Here is a 22,991-nt window from a genome sequence, read left to right on the forward strand (position 1 = left end):
ACCTTTGAGGACTGCCTGTGCTCAAAGAACCCTTCAGTACAGTTCTGCTAAATAAATTCTTGTGATTGTTTGTCTTTTATAGTGTTGTGGCTCGCGAGAGTCAGCACTGTACATGTATTTGCGGATTTTAAATGAGAATGCAAATAGGCAACTGTTTGGCAGCACACTTGTTCTATCCGGTACATAAGCTGAAAATGGAGCCCTGGAGCAGACTTTGTTGCCGGGGGTCGCAGTTGGAGTGCACTACATGCCTCAGCAAGCTAAAAAGGCATTTAAAGCTTCCCCTTCATGTTTATAAGGGGGCGACTCCACACTGATTTTCACTGGAGTAAATCTTGCAGTGACAGTTTTTTTTTCTGGCCACTTGGGGGCAGTGACAATAAGTCCTGGATTCATGGTTTCATTCATTTAGAGCAAACACACCACTTATTTACCAAATATGATTTAATGAATGAAGCAGACAGTATTCAATATGACAATAAGATCGTGAGTTTCTACTTGAGGCTGAGTTATATCTGTAATGTTACCTGTCTGGCTCATTTCCAAAATGAGCACCTCCAGAGTGGAGTGCTATCAAACAACAACAAAAACTCAGCTGGCATTCAGAAACTCCTGCTGCTGCCTATAAGTCTCTCTAAGTAGAATTACTTCAAAATAAAAGTCAGAAGGAATTAAGATTTTGCAAAACAAATGCATCCATCTACATATCTGGGGTGGATGTGGCTCAGGTAGTAGCGCAGGTCATCTACCAGTGGTTCCCTGGCTGCTCCAGTCTGTGTGCCATAGTGTCCCTGGGCAAGATACTGAACCCCTGTATGAATGAATGGGCCGTATGAGTGCTATTTATGTACCAATCCATTTACCGTATCTGATCATACACCATGTTTTGTTTGTTTGTTTTAATGTGTTTTCTATGTTTGGAGCACGAGGAAATGAGTAGGCTCTGGCTTTGTGCCAACAGCATGTAAAAACACACCTCTGAGATTTCATAAGGAGCCTTTTGCAGATTTGAGTTAATAAAAAATTTTTTTTTTGAAAAGCAGGTTAAAATGGCACTTTCATTTATCACTGCTGTCATAAATCAGGTTCCCAGTTGGAATACAAGGCTGTCTCTAACAGCACGTGTGTTTGACATCATGTTATTTTATCACAGTTAGAGACATTCCAGAGGGACTGCATTGTTATGCTTTGTGATCAAAGGTTTTTTCCTCTTTAATCTACAGTTAGAAGAGCTTGGCTTCAGACTATCAGGTGCATGTTCCCTGCTTCCACCTTCAGCCGACTGTCGGTTCAGAGTGCAGCTTGCAGATTGGTTACTGCCATCCTCCTCATGGCTCTTCCTGGCACTTCCTTTCTCCCAGGAGGCTCCAGGTGCAAGAGGCTCTTTGATGCCTTTTCCAACATGTGGCTGTCCTCGAAGAGCTCTCTCTCCCCGGTGCCCTTTGCCTTGGACACCTTGGACCAGCTTGCGTTCATCTCCTGATAATCCCACTGTTGACGTGTTTGAATTGCACTGATCCTCTTCTAGGCATTGTGTTCTAGTCAGCCTCAGCTGCCTCCACCCTGTCTCGTGCTGGAGCTTGCCCGGGCTCTGGCACGCCGCCTCTCTGCCACATGCAGCATGAGCTCTAATTTGGGGGAAAGATGAAGGAGGGGTAGGTTTGCTGCGCAGAGGAGCTGGAGTACCTCGACACACCACATCCTCCAGATGCTTGTGTCCATTCTGCTCTGTGGGGTTGGAGCTTGTCAGCTGTGGCCTTGCTGATCTGTTTTGCTGTTGGGCTTTGAGTGCTTCAGTGGAAGCAGAAGGGCATGCCACTGCTTTTACCAGTCTCAGCCTCGTGTAGGATTTTAACTTCCTCGTTTGGTGCTCACTAACTGTCACATCCGGCTTATGTGAAGCCGGATCGGGTTCTTGCTGGATAAACTTAAGTTTTTGCTTCTGAGCCTCCTTCACCTTCTCCGGTAGCTCCAGCGGGGCAAGTTTCAGGGGTCGTCTGAGGGGTTGAATCTCAGCCTGCCTCTCTATGTCAGGTTTCAGTGGCTTGAGCACCAACAAGTCCAACTGTGTCGTGCCCTCCTCAGTAGGCAAGGAGGTCGTAAGGTGACCAGTTGCCTCCCTCCCACGTGTGGCTGACAGACAGAGGCCAGGTGTCTTGGAATTGTGGCCATATTTAGCTGCCGGTCTGAAGTTTTGACCATTCAACTGCAACATGGTATTTTTAACTTGAATAGTCGACATTTCTTCTTGCTGCAAAACACCCTAAAGAAAAGACACATTATTGACTCACATGAGTCATATAACAAAAATAATAATGCGACTTTTACCAGTCATTATAATAAGGATGTTGAGTAGGTACCACTGCTTTCTAGCCAGCTATATACACTATAACCTCTTAATATTCAGCCTGTGACCTGTTTAGGGTTAGGCTAACATCCACCTGTTTTCAGCCGTTTTGTATGAATGCCCAAATAGAAAAGCTTTAAGAAGAAGAATACACCCAAAATTTATGTGTGGGACTTAACACACATAACATCTATTTACAACTGCAAACTTGAACATCTATAATAAAGCAAGGAACGATTTGCTTACTTACAGTAATGGCTTATTTAAATTTAGAAAGTCATCAATACAGATGGCTACTTTGCAATGAGTGTTGGCTGCGGTCGTAAATTTACTTAATGGTTCTGTCACTGTGATCACCCTGTAAATGTAATGAAATGTTAACACATTTATTTTTCAGATGCTGTGCAGCTTCTGTCTAGAACAGCGGTTAAAAACCGGAAGGTTAGGAACACGACAAAAGGCCATGAGATGAATGTTCACAGTTTGTGAGACGCAGAATGATTTTGTTTTCACATTTTTCCATTTCAGAGTTTCAACTCTTTACAGCGCGTCCTTAAAATAACTGAATGAAGGGAAGTAAAAAAAAAAAAAAAAAAAAAGGGAAAGCTGCTCTTTGTATGACAGAGGCTGACTCCAGCTTCAAAAATACTTAAATTAATAACTAATTATCAAAATATCAGTTCTGCCAGAAGCAGAGGAGTTTGACAGCAAATAGAAAGAGTTGTTGACTTCACTTAGTTTATATTAGTGCATTTAACTAAATTAAATGAATGCAACAAAAACAAATCTGTCCATTAAACACATATAGTAACGTAATTATTGTTTAGGCACTTCATAATATATGTTTTAAAATTCAGAAGTCTAATTTAAAATTGAGCAGAGAGCCTTTAATTTGGTGTACTATATTATATTCACAGGACTGAGCTTATATGCTTTCTGGTTGACCAGCTATTTTTTCTTTAATCTGCTTGAGCTGGACCATTATTGTAAACCTATTGCTTATTAATTGTGCCTTATTAGAAGGTGGAACAGGGCATCACTGTAAAAGATGACTACATCTGCACATGCACTTCGATTTTCTCTAATGCCAAGATAACAGGGACTCATATATATATATATATATATATATATATATATATATACTCACAGATTTGGTGAACATCTCTTGCTTGAATTTTTGCTGAATCATATCTTGCAGAGGAGAGGAGTGCTCTCGTTGCCGTCCCTGTTTCTTTGGTCCTTGCCACCCGGCTGAAGGCAGTGACACTACAGCTGCAGTGGATTTTAGCAGCCTTAATGTCATTACACAGATTAGGGTCACAATAAGGCACAGTGATCTCCTCTGATCTCCAGCTTAGTAGCCAGTGTGCACACTCACTGTGAGGCCTTGTTGACAAGAGTTTGTTTTCATTACCCTCAGCAGGATTTTATGCTGATATAAAGTGAGTGGCACCTCGCTGCTCAAAATATGGGTAAAAAGTAGCAGGAACGTTCATAATTCACTGACCACCAGATGGTGCCAGAGATCTCATTTGAAGACAATAATGACCTCATAGTTATTTCATACATAACAGGGCCAGGGCTGCAGAACTTCTAACTTTTCAAATATTAATAAAATCATATCATATATTATGTAAAGCTTTTCCCCCTAAACTACAGTTAAGTGCAATTTCCCTTTTCACGCATCATAAAAAGAGTTGCTTTGCATTTTATGATTCCTAACCTCGACACATTACTTTCTGGACCTCTAAATGACCACAGTGTCACAGCAGCTTGAGTGCATACATACTGTACAGCTGGCGTCGTGAAAAATGATATTCAGTGACAAAGTGAAATTAATCTAAACATCATGGAAGCTGGTATTACATGGGCTAAATTCACACAAGCTCTGCTGCAACTTCTCCAGCATGTGTGGAACTACCTACCTGCCCAGTATCCTACAAACTGAGCACCTGAGAGAATGAATGGTGTTCAGATGGTGGCTGCACCAATTATTGATGTCATTTTGTTTTCATCTCATAGACACTGTCACAAACTGCTTGGAGTCACTAAGAAATGATTTTGCTATTAAAGGAAAAAAGTATTTATTTTTATAGAAAATATAATTAATTATGAATGCAATCAGTCTTCATTAATCATCAGGGTAAAAGGCTGATCGATCATTAGAAAAATCCCTTTTACAATTATGTTAGCAGAGCTGAGAACGGTTCTGCTGATTAAAGACATCCTCAGACTAGCTGAGTGTCTGGAGCATGAGCAATTACAGTGTGAAAACTGACAAACAAAAGCAGAATTTTCCACAGAGTAACTTTGTCAGAAAAAAAATGGGACACCACCTGAAACTTGAAAATTTCATAAAAATCTATGTACTGCTCACTTCACAGAACCCAACTGGCTCTAAGTAGAACAGAAAGAGAAATGGGAGACACAACTGAGCAAGAGGACACTAATGCCTCATGAGGTCCTCAACTGCCAGCTTCATTAAATGCTGTCCAAGAAGCAGCAGTGAAAAGGACTGCATTGCACTGACAGCTAGAGTGCTAAAAGCCTGCAAGGAGATTCTTTAAAGAAAGCCAACTTTTAAATACTTATTTCTAACCTTGTCAGTTTCTTGCTATATTTGCTGTGACTATATCTCCAATTCACTTCGCAACTCATTTGAGGAATACACTATCATTAAAAAAAGCTCAAATTTCCAGGATGACTCCAGACTTTTGGGAACAAGTGGCCCCCATATTATTATAATAAACTGATAATGCTGATGAGAAAATAATTTTATAGCATTTATAGAAAAGTTTGTCAACAGACTGAACATATGACCAGTGTGAATACATAATCAGAGCTGAACCTTGTTCGATATGAAGAGTCACACATTTATTTACCATTGTAAGAAAGTCCCTTTGGCGATGCTGTTACATCATTTAATAATGGGGAGCTACCCACTGTGGCGAGGGAGCAGCTGAAGGTAGCTTTATCTGAAAAATAGCTTGCTTTGTGGTCTTTAAGTTTTTTTTTTTCAGTTTTGCTTAGTGAAACTCCAGTATTTTATTAATGTGTAATTTAGCTCTAATAAGCAGCTATTTGCGTCTATGTGATGCACCCTTACAGTTTAGGGATGTAGCATGCTAACCAAGCTTGCTACCTTTAGCCTAATTTAACCACCCTGTTGTCCACTTAGTTGTCACTTCTGGCTCCAGTAAGTAAAAATGTTAATGTTGAAGCTTGAAAATGTTAAAACCAGTGGGTGATGTGATGTGTTTAATTCCACCTTGCATATATCTGTTGTTTGAAGCCTGGTGTAACAAGTTTGTGACCCCATGTAGCAAATAATGGAATTGGCAATTATGGAAAACCCAATGGCAGAAAAATAATATTATGTGAATTTCTGTGATAGCCGTGCACCCCCTGCTGCAATGATTTCAAAATGCTTACATCATCTTAACATCACTGATTAATATACATACATATATGTATACATATCAGAAACATGCCCTTTATATTGTTTACATTCAGTTACACTTTGATCACATTTCACTTCCAAGATGTAGTGCTGGCCATATTTTTTCAGCCTAAATATCTTAAGACAACCAAGATAAGACAATGATGTGGTGTGTGTTGCCTTCAGGAATATCTGCAGATCTTAATCACCCTCCGATAGCAGCTTGTTTTAAATTTTAGCTCCATCGCTGCCACATCAGCCTCATCTTTTGTATTTGGAAGCAAAACTGCCTGCGGACTTTGAATGAGACTTGTGTGAGATTAGTGTGCAGTTTGTACTAACAGATGCATTTTTCTTCAGGCAGGCAGGCAGACTCAATCATCATTAAAAAATGTCCTGGTCTCCATTGTCTTGTTCTCTCGCCCCCCACCAAAAAAAGCTGAATGTCAGCACCTGCTTATTGCATCATATTATTGGTGTGGTGGAGTTGGTACCACTGCAGAACAACTTGGCTCTGCTTACATGATTATTTGAGATGCAAAATTACAGGCTTAACGCCAAGAGAAGGCCTTAACGCCCCTCTGCCACTGTTCTTATTGTGTCGCCCTCTGTGTTGCCTGACGTTCAGGGCTGACAGTATAATTACTACGGTGTGGGACGGGGATAAAAAGGGATGTTTGTTCATTCTCCCACCTACTAAACATCCAGCTGCACCACATGAGCCACTCAGAGAGAAGAAGGTGGCAGCTAGATACCAGAGATCCTTCATAACATAAATTTCAATACTTACAAACGGTGCCCTTATTAATGTATGCAGTGCCTTATGCAGAGGACTAAACTTACTATTAAGTTAAGTCCTGGGCATCTCTGGCACTGCTCTTAAATAGTTTCCATCATACTTATCTGACAGACACTTCAGAATTCGTATTAATAATTAAACATGTCATCTCTCCTATCTGGGGGGTCCCTCAAGGCTCAGTCCTTGGACCCATTCTGTTGTCTAATTGTATAATTTACCCTTGGACTATCACCTTATGTTTAAGCCAACAATACGGAGCAGTACTCAAGTCTAACGACCTCAGCAGTCTCTCCTATCTCAGTGAATGCTTTACTGGTATCACTAAATGGATGTCTTTAAATTTCCTCCATCTCAACTCTGGCCAAATTGAGGTTCTTGTTCTCTGCTAAGAGAACAGCATCTGACTAAGATACTAGCATCTGAATTTCAAAACTCAACTGGAACTTTTAGTACACACTTTCATTTACTCCTGTCTTGATTATTGCAACATGCTTTTTCTGTTCATTTCTCAGTCCTCCCTTGCTTGTCTTCAATTAGTCCAGGGTGCAGCATATAGGCTGCTTACAAAAACTAGCCAGCAATTACACAGGACCTCTGTTCTTGCTTCATTATATCTAATTGGTAGAATTTAAAAATTCTACCAATTAGATATAAGGGCACATATGGCCAGACTCCTGCATATATAGCCATTCAATATGGGGTACACTATTTAAGCTGCTTTAGCCTGATCACAGTTGCTGCGCATCTGCAAGCTACTTTGCAACAACCCTCAACCCCAGCTATTCTTTTCATGTTGTGTTGCTTAGCAGACCCATAGACATTCTTTTACTAAGTATCTATATTTCTAAAATTCAAGAAATCAGAAGGCCAGTTTTTTCCCCCATGTTTCCAGTTTTTATAATAAAATGTTATTCTGCCTTACAGTAAGTAGCCCTAGAAGAAGTATCAATATTTTCATCTTACTCTCAAGAAGAAAGCAAATAAGCATATTTCTCAAAAGGTTGATATAATCCCTTTAACATGGACACTTGCAAAAAATAAGCTGAGGCATAGTGATTCGGTTTGCATACAATTATCACTTATTTTCTCCTGCAGCTAAGATTTTTTCCAATCTGCTCTGATCCTTGCCTCTCCATCCTAATACTTAAGACCCTCTCTAGTTTTTCACCAAATACTTTTGGGGTTTTAGTTGCTTCTGGCTTAAAACCTCCTCTAAACTTTCTTTTTAAAAAATCAACAACATGTTTAAAATCTAGAGACAAATTGATCACAAATAAGGTTAAGAAACTGCCCTGCAGCTGTTTAATGAATATGTAAGAATAGAACTCCCCAGACCTGAAGTTTACTGTCTTAATAATATTTTTTTTTTAAAAAAAACCTCTTGTTGAATTTGGTAAATCGACTTCGTAGTTGGAGATGTTTGGCATTTAGAACAAGACAGAGGGTTTCAGAAGGAGGCTCATCTTTTTATTCAAGTGTGTTATGGCTTCACCCAGGCTGTTCAAGCCCAGTGAGTCACCCACACCAAATCATGCACACACACTCACCAAAAAAAAAAGAAAGAAAGAAAGGAAAAAAAAGAAAACATACAAATGTAAAATGTTATGTAAAATGTTCATTGCACTCTGAACAAATCTCAACAATCTCTTCTCTAAATGTTGAAAAGAGAGCCACATCGGAGAGCACTGTACAGACATCAGTTTCAAAATTGCGACAGAGGACGTCAGTGGGTTCAACATAACTGTCAAACCACATGATTACCAGCAAGATGGGATATAATCTCCTGTAAGGAATATGGTACATGGTATTATTTGTTCATCAGACCTACAGAATTCAATTCAATTCAATTTTATTTATATAGCGCCAAATCACAACAAACTGTCGCCTCAAGGCGCTTTGTATTGTGGGTAAAGACCCTACAATAATACAGAGAAAACCCAACAGTCAAAACGACCCCCTATGAGCAAGCACTTGGCGACAGTGGAAAGGAAAAACTCCCTTTTAACAGGAAGAAACCTCCAGCAGAACCAGGCTCAGGGAGGGGCAGTCATCTGCCGCGACCGGTTGGGCTGAGGGGAGAGAAAAGACATGCTGTGGAAGAGAGCCAGAGATTAATATCAATTAATGATTAAATGCAGAGTGGAGTATAAACAAAGTAAATAAGGTGAATGAGAAACAGTGCATTATGTGAACCCCCCCAGCAGACTAGGCCTATAGCAGCATAACTAAGGGATGGTTCAGGGTCACCTGATCCAGCCCTAACTATAAGCTTTATCATAAAGGAAAGTTTTAAGCCTAATCTTAAAAATAGAGAGGGTGTCTGTCTCCCGAATCCAAGCTGGAAGCTGGTTCCACAGAAGAGGGGCCTGAAAGCTGAAAGCTCTGCCTCCCATTCTACTCTTAAGTATCCTAGGAACCACAAGTAAGCCAGCAGTCTGAGAGCGAAGTGCTCTGTTGGGGTGATATGGTACTATGAGGTCTTTGAGATAAGATGGTGCCTGATTATTCAAGACCTTGTATGTGAGGAGAAGAATTTTAAATTCTATTCTAGATTTAACAGGGAGCCAATGAAGAGAAGCCAATATGGGAGAAATATGCTCTCTCTTTCTAGTCCCTGTCAGTACTCTAGCTGCAGCATTTTGGATCAGCTGAAGGCTTTTCAGAAAGCTTTTAGGACAGCCTGATAATAATGAATTACAATAATCCAGCCTAGAAGTAATAAATGCATGAATGAGCTTTTCAGCATCACTCTGAGAAAGGATGTTTCTAATTTTAGAAATATTGCGCAAATGCAAAAAAGCGGTCCTACATATTTGTTTAATATGTGCATTGAAGGACATATCCTGGTCAAAAATGACTCCAAGATTTCTCACAGTGTTACTGGAGGCCAAAGTAATGCCATCCAGAGTAAGTATCTGGTTAGACACCGTGTTTCTAAGATTTGTGGGGCCGAGAACAAGAATTTCAGTTTTATCTGAATTTAGAAGCAGGAAATTAGAGGTCATCCAGGCCTTAATATCTTTAAGACATTCCTGCAGTTTAACTAATTGATGTGTGTCATCTGGCTTCATTGATAGGTAAAGCTGAGTATCATCTGCATAACAATGAAAATTGATGCAGTGCTTTCTAATAATACTGCCTAAGGGAAGCATGTATAATGTAAATAAAATTGGTCCTAGCACAGAACCCTGTGGAACTCCATAATTAACCTTACTGTCTGAAGAAGACTCCCCATTTACATGAACAAATTGGAGTCTATGAGATAAATATGATTCAAACCACTGCAGTGCAGTACCTTTAATACCTATAGCAAGCTCTAATCTCTGTAATAAAATGTTATGGTCAACAGTATCAAAAGCTGCACTGAGGTCCAACAGGACAAGAACAGAGATGAGTGCACTGTCAGAGGCTCTAAGAAGATCATTTGTAACCTTCACTAATGCTGTTTCTGTACTGTGATGAATTCTGAAACCTGACTGAAACTCTTCAAATAAACCGTTCCTCTGCAGATGATCAGTTAGCTGTTTTACAACTACTCTTTCAAGAATCTTTGAGAGAAAAGGAAGGTTGGAGATTGGCCTATAATTAGCTAAGACAGCTGGGTCAAGTGATGGCTTTTTAAGCAGAGGTTTAATTACAGCCACCTTGAAGGTCTGTGGTACATAGCCAACTAATAAAGACTGATTGATCATTTTTAAGATTGAAGCATCAATAATTGGAAAGACTTCTTTGAACAGTCTAGTAGGAATGGGATCTAACAAACATGTTGCTGGTTTGGAGGAAGTAACTATTGAAGTTAACTCTGAAAGATCAACTGGAGCAAAAGAGTCTAAACAAATACCAGCAGTGCTGAAAGCAGCCGAACATGAAGAATAATCTTTGAGATGGTTATGAATAATTTTTTCTCGAATGTCTAAAATTTTATTTGTAAAGAAATCCATGAAGTCACTACTAGTTAACGTGAAAGGAATACTCGGCTCTACAGAGCTCTGACTCTTTGTCAGCCTGGCTACAGTGCTGAAAACAAACCTGGGGTTGTTCTTATTTTCTTCAATTAATGATGAATAGTAAGATGTCCTAGCTTTACGGAGGGCTTTTTTATAGAGCAACAAACTCTTTTTCCAGGCTAAATGAGCATCTTCTAATTTAGTGAGACGCCATTCCCTCTCCAGCTTTCGGGTTATCTGCTTTAAGCTGTGCGTTTGTGAATTATACCACGGAGTCAGGCACTTCTGATTTGAAGCTTTCCTTTTCAGAGGAGCCACAGTATCCAAAGTTATACGCAGTGAGGATGTAAAACTATTGACGAGATAATCAACCTCACTGGGAGCAGAGTTTAGGTAGCTGCTCTGCACTGTGTTGGCACATGGCACTGAAGAGCATAACAATGAAGGAATTAGATCCTTAAACTTAGTTACAGCACTTTCGGAAAGACTTCTACTGTAATTAAACTTATTCCCCACTGCTGTGTAATCCATTAAAGTAAATGTAAATGTTACTAAGAAATGATCAGACAGGAGGGGGCTTTCAGGGAATACTGTTAAGTCTTCAGTTTCTATGCCATATGTTAGGACAAGATCCAGAGTATGATTAAAGTGGTGGGTGGGCTCCTTTACATTTTGAGAGAAGCCAATTGAATCTAACAATAGATTAAATGCAGTGTTGAGGCTGTCATTCTCAGCATCTACATGGATGTTGAAATCACCCACTATAATTATTTTATCTGAACTGAGCACTAAATCAGATAAAAAGTCTGAGAAATCAGACAGAAACTCTGAGTAAGGACCAGGTGGACGATAGATAATAACAAATAAAACATGTTTTTGATTTTCCCAATTAGGATGGACAAGACTAAGAGTCAGGCTTTCAAAAGAATGAAAACTTTGTCTGGGTCTCTGATTAATTAATAAGCTGGAATTGAAGATTGCAGCTAATCCTCCTCCTCGACCTGTACTTCGAGCATTCTGACAGTTACTGTGACTCGGGGGTGTTGATTCATTTAAACTAACATATTCATCCTGCTGTAACCAGGTTTCTGTAAGGCAGAATAAATCAATACGTTGATCAATTATTAAATCATTTACTAATAGGGACTTGGAAGAGAGAGACCTAATGTTTAACAATCCACATTTAATTGTTTTATTCTTTGGTGCAGTTGATGAAGCTGTATTATTTATTGTTTTTGAATTTTTATGCTTAAATAGTTTTTTGCAGTTTTTTTACAGAAGAACCTATTGCAAAGGATATTTCACAAATAGAATTTATGGAACACACTTTCTATTATTACACAGATAGTAGTGCAATTTGTGTCTCTTTGTCCCTGTCATAGATAAACATGGCACTGTTGACAGAGAAATGGCCTGCACATACTGCCACATGCAGTAAGGAACACCTGGAAGCCGAGCACGGCCACATACGAGATGCTGTAAAAAGAAGCAGCAACCAGTGACCGACAGGAATCTATTCACCTCCGTGTTGTGTGATGCCATGTGGCAGAAGACAATATGCAGTTGTGTTTGTTTGGCGAGAGCAATGGCGTGTGCGGCTGTTTCTCCGTGCCATCAGCGTTACAGAGGACCGTCAGTATGACATGTGGCATGGTGGCTGAAAAATCTGAGTAATATGCATGCGTGTGGGAGGGGGGTGAAAAATGATCTGACTTGCAGCTCATGAAGATTAAATGAGTTCATTTGTTTTGGTTCTTCCATTCAAAAATTTAAAAAAAAAAAATATATGAAATGATCCATTATGGCTGATACATTCCCCAGAAATGCTGCTTGGAAAGTTTTTCTGTGAAAGTGGATGGAAAGCAAATGACACTGATCACTTAGCGAATGTAGATATTTGGTTAACCTTATCAGTATTCTGATAATGATAGGTCCTGATAATGGTAATGATAATTCTGGTGTTTTACGACTTGGTTACACTGTATCATCAGAGTAACAGCTGAGAAGTGGAAGCACTGCAACATCTGTACAATAATGTCCAACAAGCACAGTTGTTTTCTCCTTTAACTACATTATGATAACCTTGGAGTTTGTTAAGGTTTCATATTCTAAACAAATCCCATGAAGAGATCAAAATCAATGATGCATCCGCCCATCTCACTATCTGACCTTACACTATTTTGACATTCAGCTGGAATCCCATCAGCTCCTTCCTTGACTTTTAAATCTACATTAGTTGATGTTTTTGTGTGAACAGGGATTATTTGACCAAGTAAAATAGAAAAAAATAACAACACCAACCAAACAGGCTACTTAGAATAAGAATCATCACCCAACTTTTTCCTTCAGCTCAATAAAGTTTTTTTTTTTGTGTGTATTTTGGAACTAATCTTCTGGGCCTGATCTTAATAGTTTTGTCTTTTTAGCTAAAAAGCTCTCAGTAATGTTCTGCCAAGCATCAAACAGCAAGCAAAGATATTCTACTGATCTATACATGGCTCCAAATGTAATGTAAAATGTGATCAATGCAGCATTTTTCATAGACTGTACAGGATGTTTTTTTTTATTGCCAATGTGTGAAGCAATTGCAGCAACTAGCTACTATCCCAGGCATCGGCAACCTGCGGCTCCGGAGCCACATGCGGCTCTTTCAGGCTTATGCTGCGGCTCTGTGAGCTTGTGGAAGGAAATTATAAGTATCCAATTGAAGTGCATTTTATTGTTGTCAGTTTGTTTTTTGTTGTAGTTCTAAATTGGAACATTATTGTGATCTTGAAATATTAAAATAAAATTATTTTTATTTATTTATTTATTCATTTATTTTCGTTTCTCAATATGTGCATCACTCGCGATAGCCGCTACCGGCTTCCAGTAGTATTTGCGGCTCTCAGTGTTTTATTTTCCATGGAAACCAGGTTCAAAGGGCTCTTTGAGTGTTAAAGGTTGCCGACCCCTGTACTAGCCTAAAAATTTGACTTTGCTTGACTCTCAAAGTTGCCTCAGGCTGTGAACTGACTTTTATGGGAAAGACATGGGGTGTATCCCCCCACCATATCTTGGTCGGTCACCGGGGATGTAGTGGAGGGATTGCACAGTTTGCCTGGTGGTAGGCAACCTGTCTCCAAACAATCACAGCCCAACTCAAACTTACTGCAATCACTGTCAGAAAAACTGGTGAAGGATTCCAAATGATTGCTGCCAACACGCCGTAATTGATCTGAGTCAGTCTGCAACAAGGAAAGCAACTCTTCTGTGTTGCATTTCTTTGCAATAAGGGACTTGGTTGCCCACTGGTTGTAATCTGATTATATATTCCTATGTAAGAGCAAAGTTGCTGAGCACCTGTCATTTTGCTGTTAAATTACCATCCTGCAGCAACTTCTGAATTTCTGTTTCAGATCTGTCAGGTTCTGTCTAGATTCTGAATGTTTGTGGTTAATGTGAATTTACATTTAATGTGATTTTTTGTGTATGTAGATAGCTGCAGTGATTTTTGACAATTTATCACAGTTATTTGCTACATTATCCCAAACAAATGTTGGCATGTAATTATCTTATTGCTTGTGTATCACCAAAGTCACGTTAAAGACTGCAAGTGGTCAGTAATTTTGGAGAGCCGTGGTCTCCAACCACTGTGTGACTGTGACATTAGCTAATGGTAGCAACCGCAAGCTACCTCACATAGCTAAATACTGTCTTGAGAAGATAAGGTCAGCTGATTCATTCAAGTTCAGCTGCCAAAGTAAGTGATGCAGCTTTAAAAATGTGCTGCGTCAGCATGCAACAGCTGAGCAGATTACTTTCTCATTAATACTAGCCAAACGTTGAAAAACAGAACATTAACAGTAATCATTCAGTGTAATAAGATATATTAGAATTTAGAAACACACACTATATTTTTCCATGGTTTTGGTCTTTTTCATGGGTTTTGTTGAACATTGCATGTTATATCCTTTAAAACTGTCAAATAATCACTCTCCTTGTGTTTCTTACACCAGCTGACGTCATTGTTGGAGGTTGTGGCAAAGCTCAGCAATTATCTCTGAAAGCACAGTGTCATTATTACTGAGAGGAGTAAAGACCCAACATTATGAGAAGGATACCCAAGCTGCTAGACACCAGAATTATCATTTGAACCATTATGAGATGATTGTGTCTTTTAAAAGTTAGGAAGTGACTCAGTCTGCTTTGCCACTGGGTGAGTACGTGTTTCTGCGTGGTGGGTTCAAGATGTTGATTTCTTTATCATCATATGAACTTATCAGGACTGAAATCTGTCTCTATGTTAAGCGCATCTGCTCTATTGTTTGCCCTGAAGCCAGACTGCCATAGTCTAACAATAGATTTGCTAACGTACAAACAGATCTGCAGTTTAAATGTGCCCACTTTAACAGAAACACTGACTGCTGTTTCTTCAAGGCACATATGCTAATGTGTAAAAATACATATGCATCTCAGCCATGAAAAGGCTTTTTTTTTTTTATTATTCCAAAGATTGTTATCTAAATATCCTGTACAAAATGTTTAAAAGCCGGTATAGTTCCAATAATGAAACAATGCTTTTAGGGCTTATCTTGGATTCCATGCCTATGTTTATCGCGACTGAATAGGATCCATAGCATTTTACCGTTTGCCCAAACAGAATGGCATTCACCTTGTGAGGCATACTCAGGTACCCAGGAAATTAATGAAAGCCTGTTAAACACAAGGCTGCAAAGAATACTGAAGGTCACACTTTAACTTGAAAGTTAAAGTGCAGAAGATTTATCAGGTTTCCACAAGTATTCACTGATTTTAAATTACATAACCTGCTATGGGAATAAAAAGGCTCCCAGGCCTGTGTAACTTTGAAAGAAAGAAAAACCCTCCCCGTCCTGCTCCATACTTTACAAAGAATATACATTTAAATTTACATTTACATGTTAAAATGCATTTAGCACTTTAATCCTAACTAATTTACACAATGAAATTTTTAACACGTGACCAGTAAAGGTAGATGGGGCTTTAAAACAGGCTGATAATCAACATGAACATCCGGTGTTAGTCAAGTATTTCTTTGCTTCACGGCAAATGCTTGCACGGGCCTCAGGGAGATGATGTTTCTAAGTTGCAATTCTCTGAAAATTTCTAAATAAGCCTTAGATATGTACCTTGTATTGTTTGGCCGATGCACTCAGACTTCCTAGATTGCATTGGTTACCTAGAGGCAATCAAAAAAAGGGGGTTCTTTGAAAATTTGGGGAGGGGGATTGTTTGCTTTGTTTTGTTTTTTGTTTGTTTTTTTAATGGAAAATCAGAAAGCAAAGTAAATTACCACAGGATTTTATCAAAAGAAAATTTCCTTATTTTGTAAATCACTCTTAAATGTTTGCAATTAGCATATTTAGTTGCAATGAAAATTTTCCCCATTCATTATATAAAGTTCATGCACTTCCTCCAATAAGCCTTTCAACAACAAAAGAATCCTCCCCGTCCATTTTCTTCGTCTGGTATTCTGGAACTGAAAGGATCATCCTGGTGTTATCAAGCTTCCCTTACAATCTTGAGCCATCCCCTCATATTAACTTATATTCACTATTCCAGCTTTTTTCCTTGTTGATGTGTTCATCAGCTCGTGTTTCCCTAATGGCTCCAAAGTGCATCCAAATCTCTAGAGTTGTCAGTTCAGATCTGCATGCTTCTCCGTCACTGTGAGCACTTCTGCTCTCAGTCCTACATGGTTACATCTGTGCAGGTTTCAGCAGCAGGTTCCAGATCAGCTGTCACAGGCATGCATCGTGTACTTTGAAGGCTTTGGAGCATGCTCATACATGTCCTTTAATTAAACTTATGCTGCTTATAAATTCAGCTGGAGTTATTTAATTGTACTAAATTCTACCATCTGGATCCTTTTACACTCATCTACATCACAGCACTGCAACGCCAACTTCATTAAAATGACTTATTTAATGCTTTCCAAACAACCTGTAAATAATCTTTTCTCAGCTTCATTCATAGACCACATCGTGATAGTGCTGACCAGCATTTCCCATAGTGCTTCAGTTTACCTGCCACTAAGAGCCTGAATAAAAGCTGGCCATTCCTTCCAAGTCTAAATGAAAACAAAAAAAAAGTGTCTTAAATTGTCATTCTTTCTAACTGTCAGCAGGGGGCGCTGACTCCCATGGTTGCAAATGAAGTCTCGGGAAAGGCAAACCTACTGCTCATTTATGATCTCTAATTTGTGATCTTCATAAGTTTAGGTTTGCAAGTGCTAGTTTAATGTCCAACATGATGTTCCTTTTGCAAAATATTTAGAGATTCTATTTAGAGAAAAATGGATGATGAAGCAAGGTATGCTTTAGCACATCACTGTCTGATTCAACATGTGTGATTTAACTGAGCATGGGCAAAATGCCGCAGTCAAAAAGGGCCTTTACAGAGTAATAGGTAATGTCACTGTGAATATGCCCATCTTTTATTTACTGTCTATGACTACAACTCTGTCTGCAAAAACTCTTTGAGTTATTCATGGTATGCAAGAGTAATTTGCCAAACTTACATTTTTAAAGCCAAAACTTGCATTTTGCTGGAATTTTTAAGAAGCATTCAGGGTCAAATGAAAGATAGGTTTCATTATGGGAAATGTAGGATCCAGTTGTCCAAGGGCATTGAACCATATTAGGGACTAAATGTCTGAAATTGTGCTGCATCTTTAGTATATTGAGCAATATTTTTCCAGAATTTTTTGTGTGCCCTCCAAATGGCTGGAAGCCAAAGCGCTGAATCACCCATTTGTTATACAATATGTGGCTGCATTGCATTCTTATCCATTAAGGCAACTCTTACTACAACATTTTTACCATATTTGTTAATATTCTGTGCAAAATCATGACTGCAGAGAGAAGCCTCTGCACTTTAACTGAACTCATATTCAGTATGAATGTCAGTGGGGGGAAAAAATCATTATCAGACTCTTGGTAGGTTAGACCCCAAAAGTGGAAAATCTTTTTAATGGCATAGCACTGAGGGATGGTTTTTGTAGGTGTGGGTGAAAATAAAGCGTTTGTAGCCAGGTGTGTTCTTTCTAGAATGGGGGGAAATATCAATAACAGCAGCATGATCCTTTGAATCTAAGACGTACAAATGCCTTTCACACAAATGCTCTGAAAACAGACGCAAACAATGTCACAAAAACCATGGCATACTATTAAATGACATCTAATGCACATGCTAATATTGGCAACAATATTTTGGCTTGATGTGTTGTGAATCCATTTAAATACATGATTGCTTATAGAAAACAATACCTGATGCTTTAAGTCACTTTAAATTCTCTGTCTGTAGTGAGGCAATGGAAACATACGTAACGGTAAATGTTGCTTCAAGTTAAGGTGAAACAACTCCCTTTGAAAAATAGCATTTTCCCAGTGTGCATCATTTGGCATGTAACCAAAGTTCATATATCAATTTTGTAGTGTAAATCTGTAATAAGTAAAGTCTTGAAGTTTGTGTTGTGTGTTTCTTAAATGGAGCAATCCATTGAAAAAATAGACATCCATGCTGCATGCTTTGCATCCCCTTGTGTCCGCGTCTGCTGTTCTGCGCCGTGTTCTTCAGTTGTTCAGAGGGATACTTGGATTACATACGACCAAACTGGGGGAAAAAGTGCTGAAATAAGATTTGGTAAAGGAGCAGCATTGGAAATGTTTGACCTTGTATATAAAACAACTTATGGTCCTGTGGTTGTTGGGGTTTAGATAGATTTCCTTCTCCTCATGAGCTGGTGATTGTCTGTGAAGCTGTGAAGGCCTGGAGACACCGAGCTGATGGGCGAAGGGAAAAAGCTGTTTTTCAAGGTGCTGGGCGAGATCTCCTCGATCCTGTAGGAAACTGAGTGAAAGTACTGGTTGGGGTTCAGCTGTGAGCTGAATGAGTTCTGGTGGGAGAAGGCACATCCCAGACCTCCAACCCCTGGCCCAGAGCTGTCATGTGAGTGATAGTGCATACAGGAGCACACTGACTGCAAGTCAGTCACCTCTGCCCGGTATGGCTCCCGTCGCCGCCGGCCCCGATGCAGCGATTCATCCTGGATGTGGATGATCATGCTGTTCCGATTACCAGCGAGTGAGGCCCGTTCCTCGGCATCTCGCCGCTCATCCTCACTATTCATAGTCAGGAAACGGAGGACCACCAGGTTGAGGAAGGCCCCGATGACTGTAAGGCCCACCAGGATGTACATGAAGCTAAAGGCCACATAAAGGGGCTTCTTTTGGAGGGCCCGATTCTTTTGAAGGGCCACAAAGTCCCCAAAGCCGATAGTTGTTAATGTGATGAAGCAATAATAGTAAGACTGGAAGAAACTCCAGTCCTCATAATGGGAGAACGCAGCGGCCCCAATGCACAGCGTGCCAATGCAGGAGAAAAATCCCACCGTCACCATGTTCTCCATGGACACATCAGTGATGCGCATGCCACAGCACTTCTTGATGCGTTTCAGAAGGTACTTGACAAAAGTGTTCATCCTCTCGCCCAGACTTTGGAACATGACAAGAGTCAAAGGGATTCCCAGGACGGCATAAAACATGCAAAAGGCCTTTCCTGCATCGGTCCCTGGCGCTGCATGCCCATAGCCTGAGAAGAGAGCAGAAAGACAGCAGAAATTAGTGATGCAGAAAAATTTAACAAAAGTGCGGGGTGCTTGTGAAGCCACCAGTGTTCCTGTACCCTGTACTCGAAAAGCCCCAGATCAGCTTTTGTTTACAAACATGACCAAGCAAGAAATCTTCCAAAGAGTCTGTGAGCCCTGCCAAAAAAGTATTGAATAGGTGCATGCCATAGAAATGTGTCTGCTCATTAATCTTATTTGGGCTCAAAGATTATGGCAGGAGGGGTGTCCAATTAGTCTGAAGTTTCCAGCGAGGTAAAAGAGTTTGGAGGAAGGATTGGAAAAGAGTCGTGGGGGAGCCAGTGAAGCTTTTAGCTTAATTAGACTTTATCTTTAGACCACAAACTGCTGACTCACACAAAAACAGACTATTGGAAATCAACCTGTGGGGCTAACAATAGGATTCATGCACTATATTTAATTGGATTTCTAAATGCAGTATAATTGATTTTAAGTGCATGGCATGTGATTTAATGTTACTTCATAGATCCCAATATGAATGAAACCTGTTGCTCTTGTAGAGCTAAAACAAGAGTGTCATATTGATTAGCGCTCCTTTATCACAACTGCAAGTATTAAACACCAAAATCATAGCCAAAAAACACCCACCATCAGTTGGCATGCCTCAACAACTGCCCTCCACAAGAGACACAATATTGTTGGTTTATTGTGTGTGTGCATATATGTGTGTGCGTGTGCGTGTGTGTGTGTGTTCTTGAAATTCTCAAATTTTGATTCAGCCTATCCCCATATGGTTTTACACCCACACGGGCATGTGTTTAGCTATGCGCTTAAAAAAAAAGGTTGAAAACAAACTTGGCCTGATCGATCTGATTTGCAGTCAGAGCATTTATATTTACATGTGCAACGTGTGTTACTGACCTGAGGATTCATTAGTGGACTTCAAAGAAATATAGTAAGCGAGATTTCAAACGCAGCTGTAAACATCTTTGCTTCTGACAACCATTTGATTTATCGTATGGAGTTTAAGTGGGTTCACGTTTATTTCAGAGCGGCACTGTCGTTATTTTTGTGTGTAATGTGAAAGGAGCAGATTGCACTAATGAAAGCACATTAAATTATCACTAAGCAGGGACCTCCAGTTCTGAAAAATGAAGCCAACGTAGTGTGAAAAGGCTGCATTTCCCTAAATGGAGGTTGACTCCAAAAGGGAGTAAATCACAGCAGATCCCCGTGTGGTAAAACAGGGATTTACAGCAGGAATAGACAACTTTACAGTGCAGTAACAAAATATTTCTATAACCAAATGATAACACCAGTACTGGTGGTGAATTTTTATATGTGCTAATTCAGTTTTAAATTATTTATTCAGTTATGCTCTGTTAGCATGTTTTAAGCCTATTCTAAGCCTGTTCTTTGCTAGCTAAAATCAGTGTTAACATCAAAATTCATTTATAAATGCAACTTTCTAACCTAGCTAACTAGTTTGAGCTATCCTTTGTTCAAAATGGTTCATGGTTGTCAACCAACTCTGCAGTCTTCCTTTGTTTATACATTCTGCATTTCTTGGTTCATTATTTTGGTTTTATCATTGGCATACTCGTGCTTCATCAGCCCCTTTCTACAGCTATTTTTGACAAATTTAGCAGCTACTGGGTTAGCAAAGTAGAGCACGTAGCCATAAAATAAATAAATCAATAAAATATCAGGTGTTACTGGTGAGAATACTGGCAAAACAACACAACTGTAAATGAATTCAATGAAACAAGCAGTTATTTGCTAGTCTTCCACAGCCACAATTTTTCCTACCTCACTCCAAAAAAAAAAAAAACACAATAACAACTACCCAGGTTTAAGTTTGCTTTTAGTAATCAAAACAACAAGTAATCACTGTACCAACTAATGTGTATATAAAATTTCCCTGCATGGGATTAAAACCAGAAATCCTGCATCATCTTGTCCAAATACACTTACATGACACACTTAGGGCATGTGTCATTGGACTTAAGCAGCTCGAAGCAGTGATAGATCTTCTTTATGATACAACATAAGTAATAGCATCCAGAACGAGGATTAGCATCCACATCAGCTTCGTCGGTATCTGCGAGCAAAGAGCAATTACAGATCATATCTCATGCCAAGCACTGGCATTAAAGCGACTGCCTAATTTTTCACGGAGAAGTCTGAGATCTGCTGTTTGTTCATTACTGAGGGAACAAACTAAAATGGAAGAAAAATCTAACCCTTTTCCCATAACTAAACATGATAATATGAACATAAATCTTGATCTTTCAAGTTCTGCTGAGCTTAATTCAGTAAAATTTTAAAAAAGAAGGAAAAAAAAAAGGAAATGTAAATGTCAAAAGTTTATGACCTCTAATAGGAACAGGTCTGCTTATCCAATCAAAAAATTTTCCCACACACTATGTAGCAAGACGTATTATAATATTACAAGTACAACAGGCAACATTGAGGTATGTAGTTATTACTACACACCAAAGTGGCCAAAGCAAATACGCTTCTTCTTTCAAAATCTACCCTGAAGTAGTTTCAAAATGTGTGATTTTGATTTTTTTCCTGACCTCCTACTTATTGTGAAACACACAGGAAACAGACAATCACTGTACACTTGTGTGTATAGTTTCCACCACCCCTGGAAGTTAAATACTTAAATCATGTGAATGATGAAGCTCTATTTGTTGATAAGGAATATGACAAGTAAGTGGAAGCTTATTTTAAAACAACAGTGTCGCCAAAATGAATCTCTGGTATTGTAAATATAAGGAAGGAAGTGAGCTGTCTCAATAAAATCTAAAACAGAAAACTTAAAGTAAAAATACTTTGCGTAGGTGTTTGTTTGTTTCTCGCACAGCTCATTTGAAAATTCTTACCGTGAAGTTCAGAGTGTGTGCTGGTGTGTGCTGACTGCAAATGAGCCGACTGAATTTGTTGAACAATGAGCAGCGATTACTTCTACATACGGACAAAGGGACAATGGCTTCTATCCGTCAGGGTCCTCCTGTGCTGGCTCACCCTTTTTTTCCTCTATCTCTCCCCTTTGTTTTCTCTCTCCTCTCCCTCTCTCTGTGTGTATGTGTTAGGGGCGGATCAATCCAAATATCGATAGTATTAATTCTAACTCTGATATTGGTATCGGACCGATACTAGCTTGATAGGCCTGATGTTTTAGTTTGTTTGTCTTCTGTAAGTTCACATTTGTGCGAACACTTCCGCTAATGCAGGCACACTTTGCTCCGCCCCCACCTCCCTGCTCTGTTGTGTTTAGTTGTCGTGTGGTCACATGACTCAGCGGCATCAGAAGCATGCAGGCTCCAGGGAGTGCCTGAGGCTTTATGCTTCATTGGGAAATCTGCGATGTAACCTATAACATAACCTGATGTGCACTTCCTGAAAAATTTAACTACACGTCAGGTTGATACAGCCCACAGCAACTGTGATTGGACCGTTCAGCACTGTCAATTCCTCCTGTGTATTTCTGGCTACTTTTTCACTGCAGTTTTTGAATGTATTCGTGAGAGAATAACAATCATTGTGGTAAAATAAGAAATAATAATCATAGCATATATATAAGAACTCCCAAATGTCCTGGAGGGAAATTGCTGAAATAATTGGAAAGGACATGAGGGAATGTACAAGGACATGGAAAAACTAGATGCACAAAATCTTTGCATCCAAAAAAAAAAAAAAAAAAGATGAGAACGAGAAGGAGGACCCATGATGGATAAAAAAGTGCGAGCATTTTATTTGTTTCTGTCAGCCAGCACCACATGTAAAACCCCGGGATACCACCACATGGTAATTAACACACAATGCACCTTGCACACAAGTAT

General features: G+C 39.4%; 2 protein-coding genes across 2 annotated transcripts in view; both read right to left on the reverse strand.

The window, feature by feature from the left end:
- Nucleotides 1-426: 426 nt before the first annotated feature.
- LOC115788559 (uncharacterized) lies at nucleotides 427-3,625 on the reverse strand. The gene is made up of 2 exons (XM_030741628.1): nucleotides 3,495-3,625; nucleotides 427-2,263 (listed from the first exon to the last, which is right to left on the reverse strand). Exons 1-2 carry the CDS (start codon nucleotides 3,534-3,536, stop codon nucleotides 1,154-1,156), a joined length of 1,152 nt encoding a protein of 383 aa, XP_030597488.1. The 5' UTR covers nucleotides 3,537-3,625; the 3' UTR covers nucleotides 427-1,153.
- Nucleotides 3,626-18,267: 14,642 nt separating this feature from the next.
- kcnk9 (potassium channel, subfamily K, member 9) overlaps nucleotides 18,268-22,991 on the reverse strand; it is a 47,760-nt gene continuing 43,036 nt past the window's right edge. The window contains exon 2 of the mRNA XM_030741632.1: nucleotides 18,268-19,145. Coding sequence (XP_030597492.1) covers nucleotides 18,268-19,145 — 878 coding nt within the window. The remainder of the gene's footprint in view (nucleotides 19,146-22,991) is intronic.

The sequence above is a fragment of the Archocentrus centrarchus genome, chromosome 11 (genome assembly GCF_007364275.1).
Source record: "Archocentrus centrarchus isolate MPI-CPG fArcCen1 chromosome 11, fArcCen1, whole genome shotgun sequence".
Classification (NCBI taxonomy): domain Eukaryota; kingdom Metazoa; phylum Chordata; class Actinopteri; order Cichliformes; family Cichlidae; genus Archocentrus; species Archocentrus centrarchus.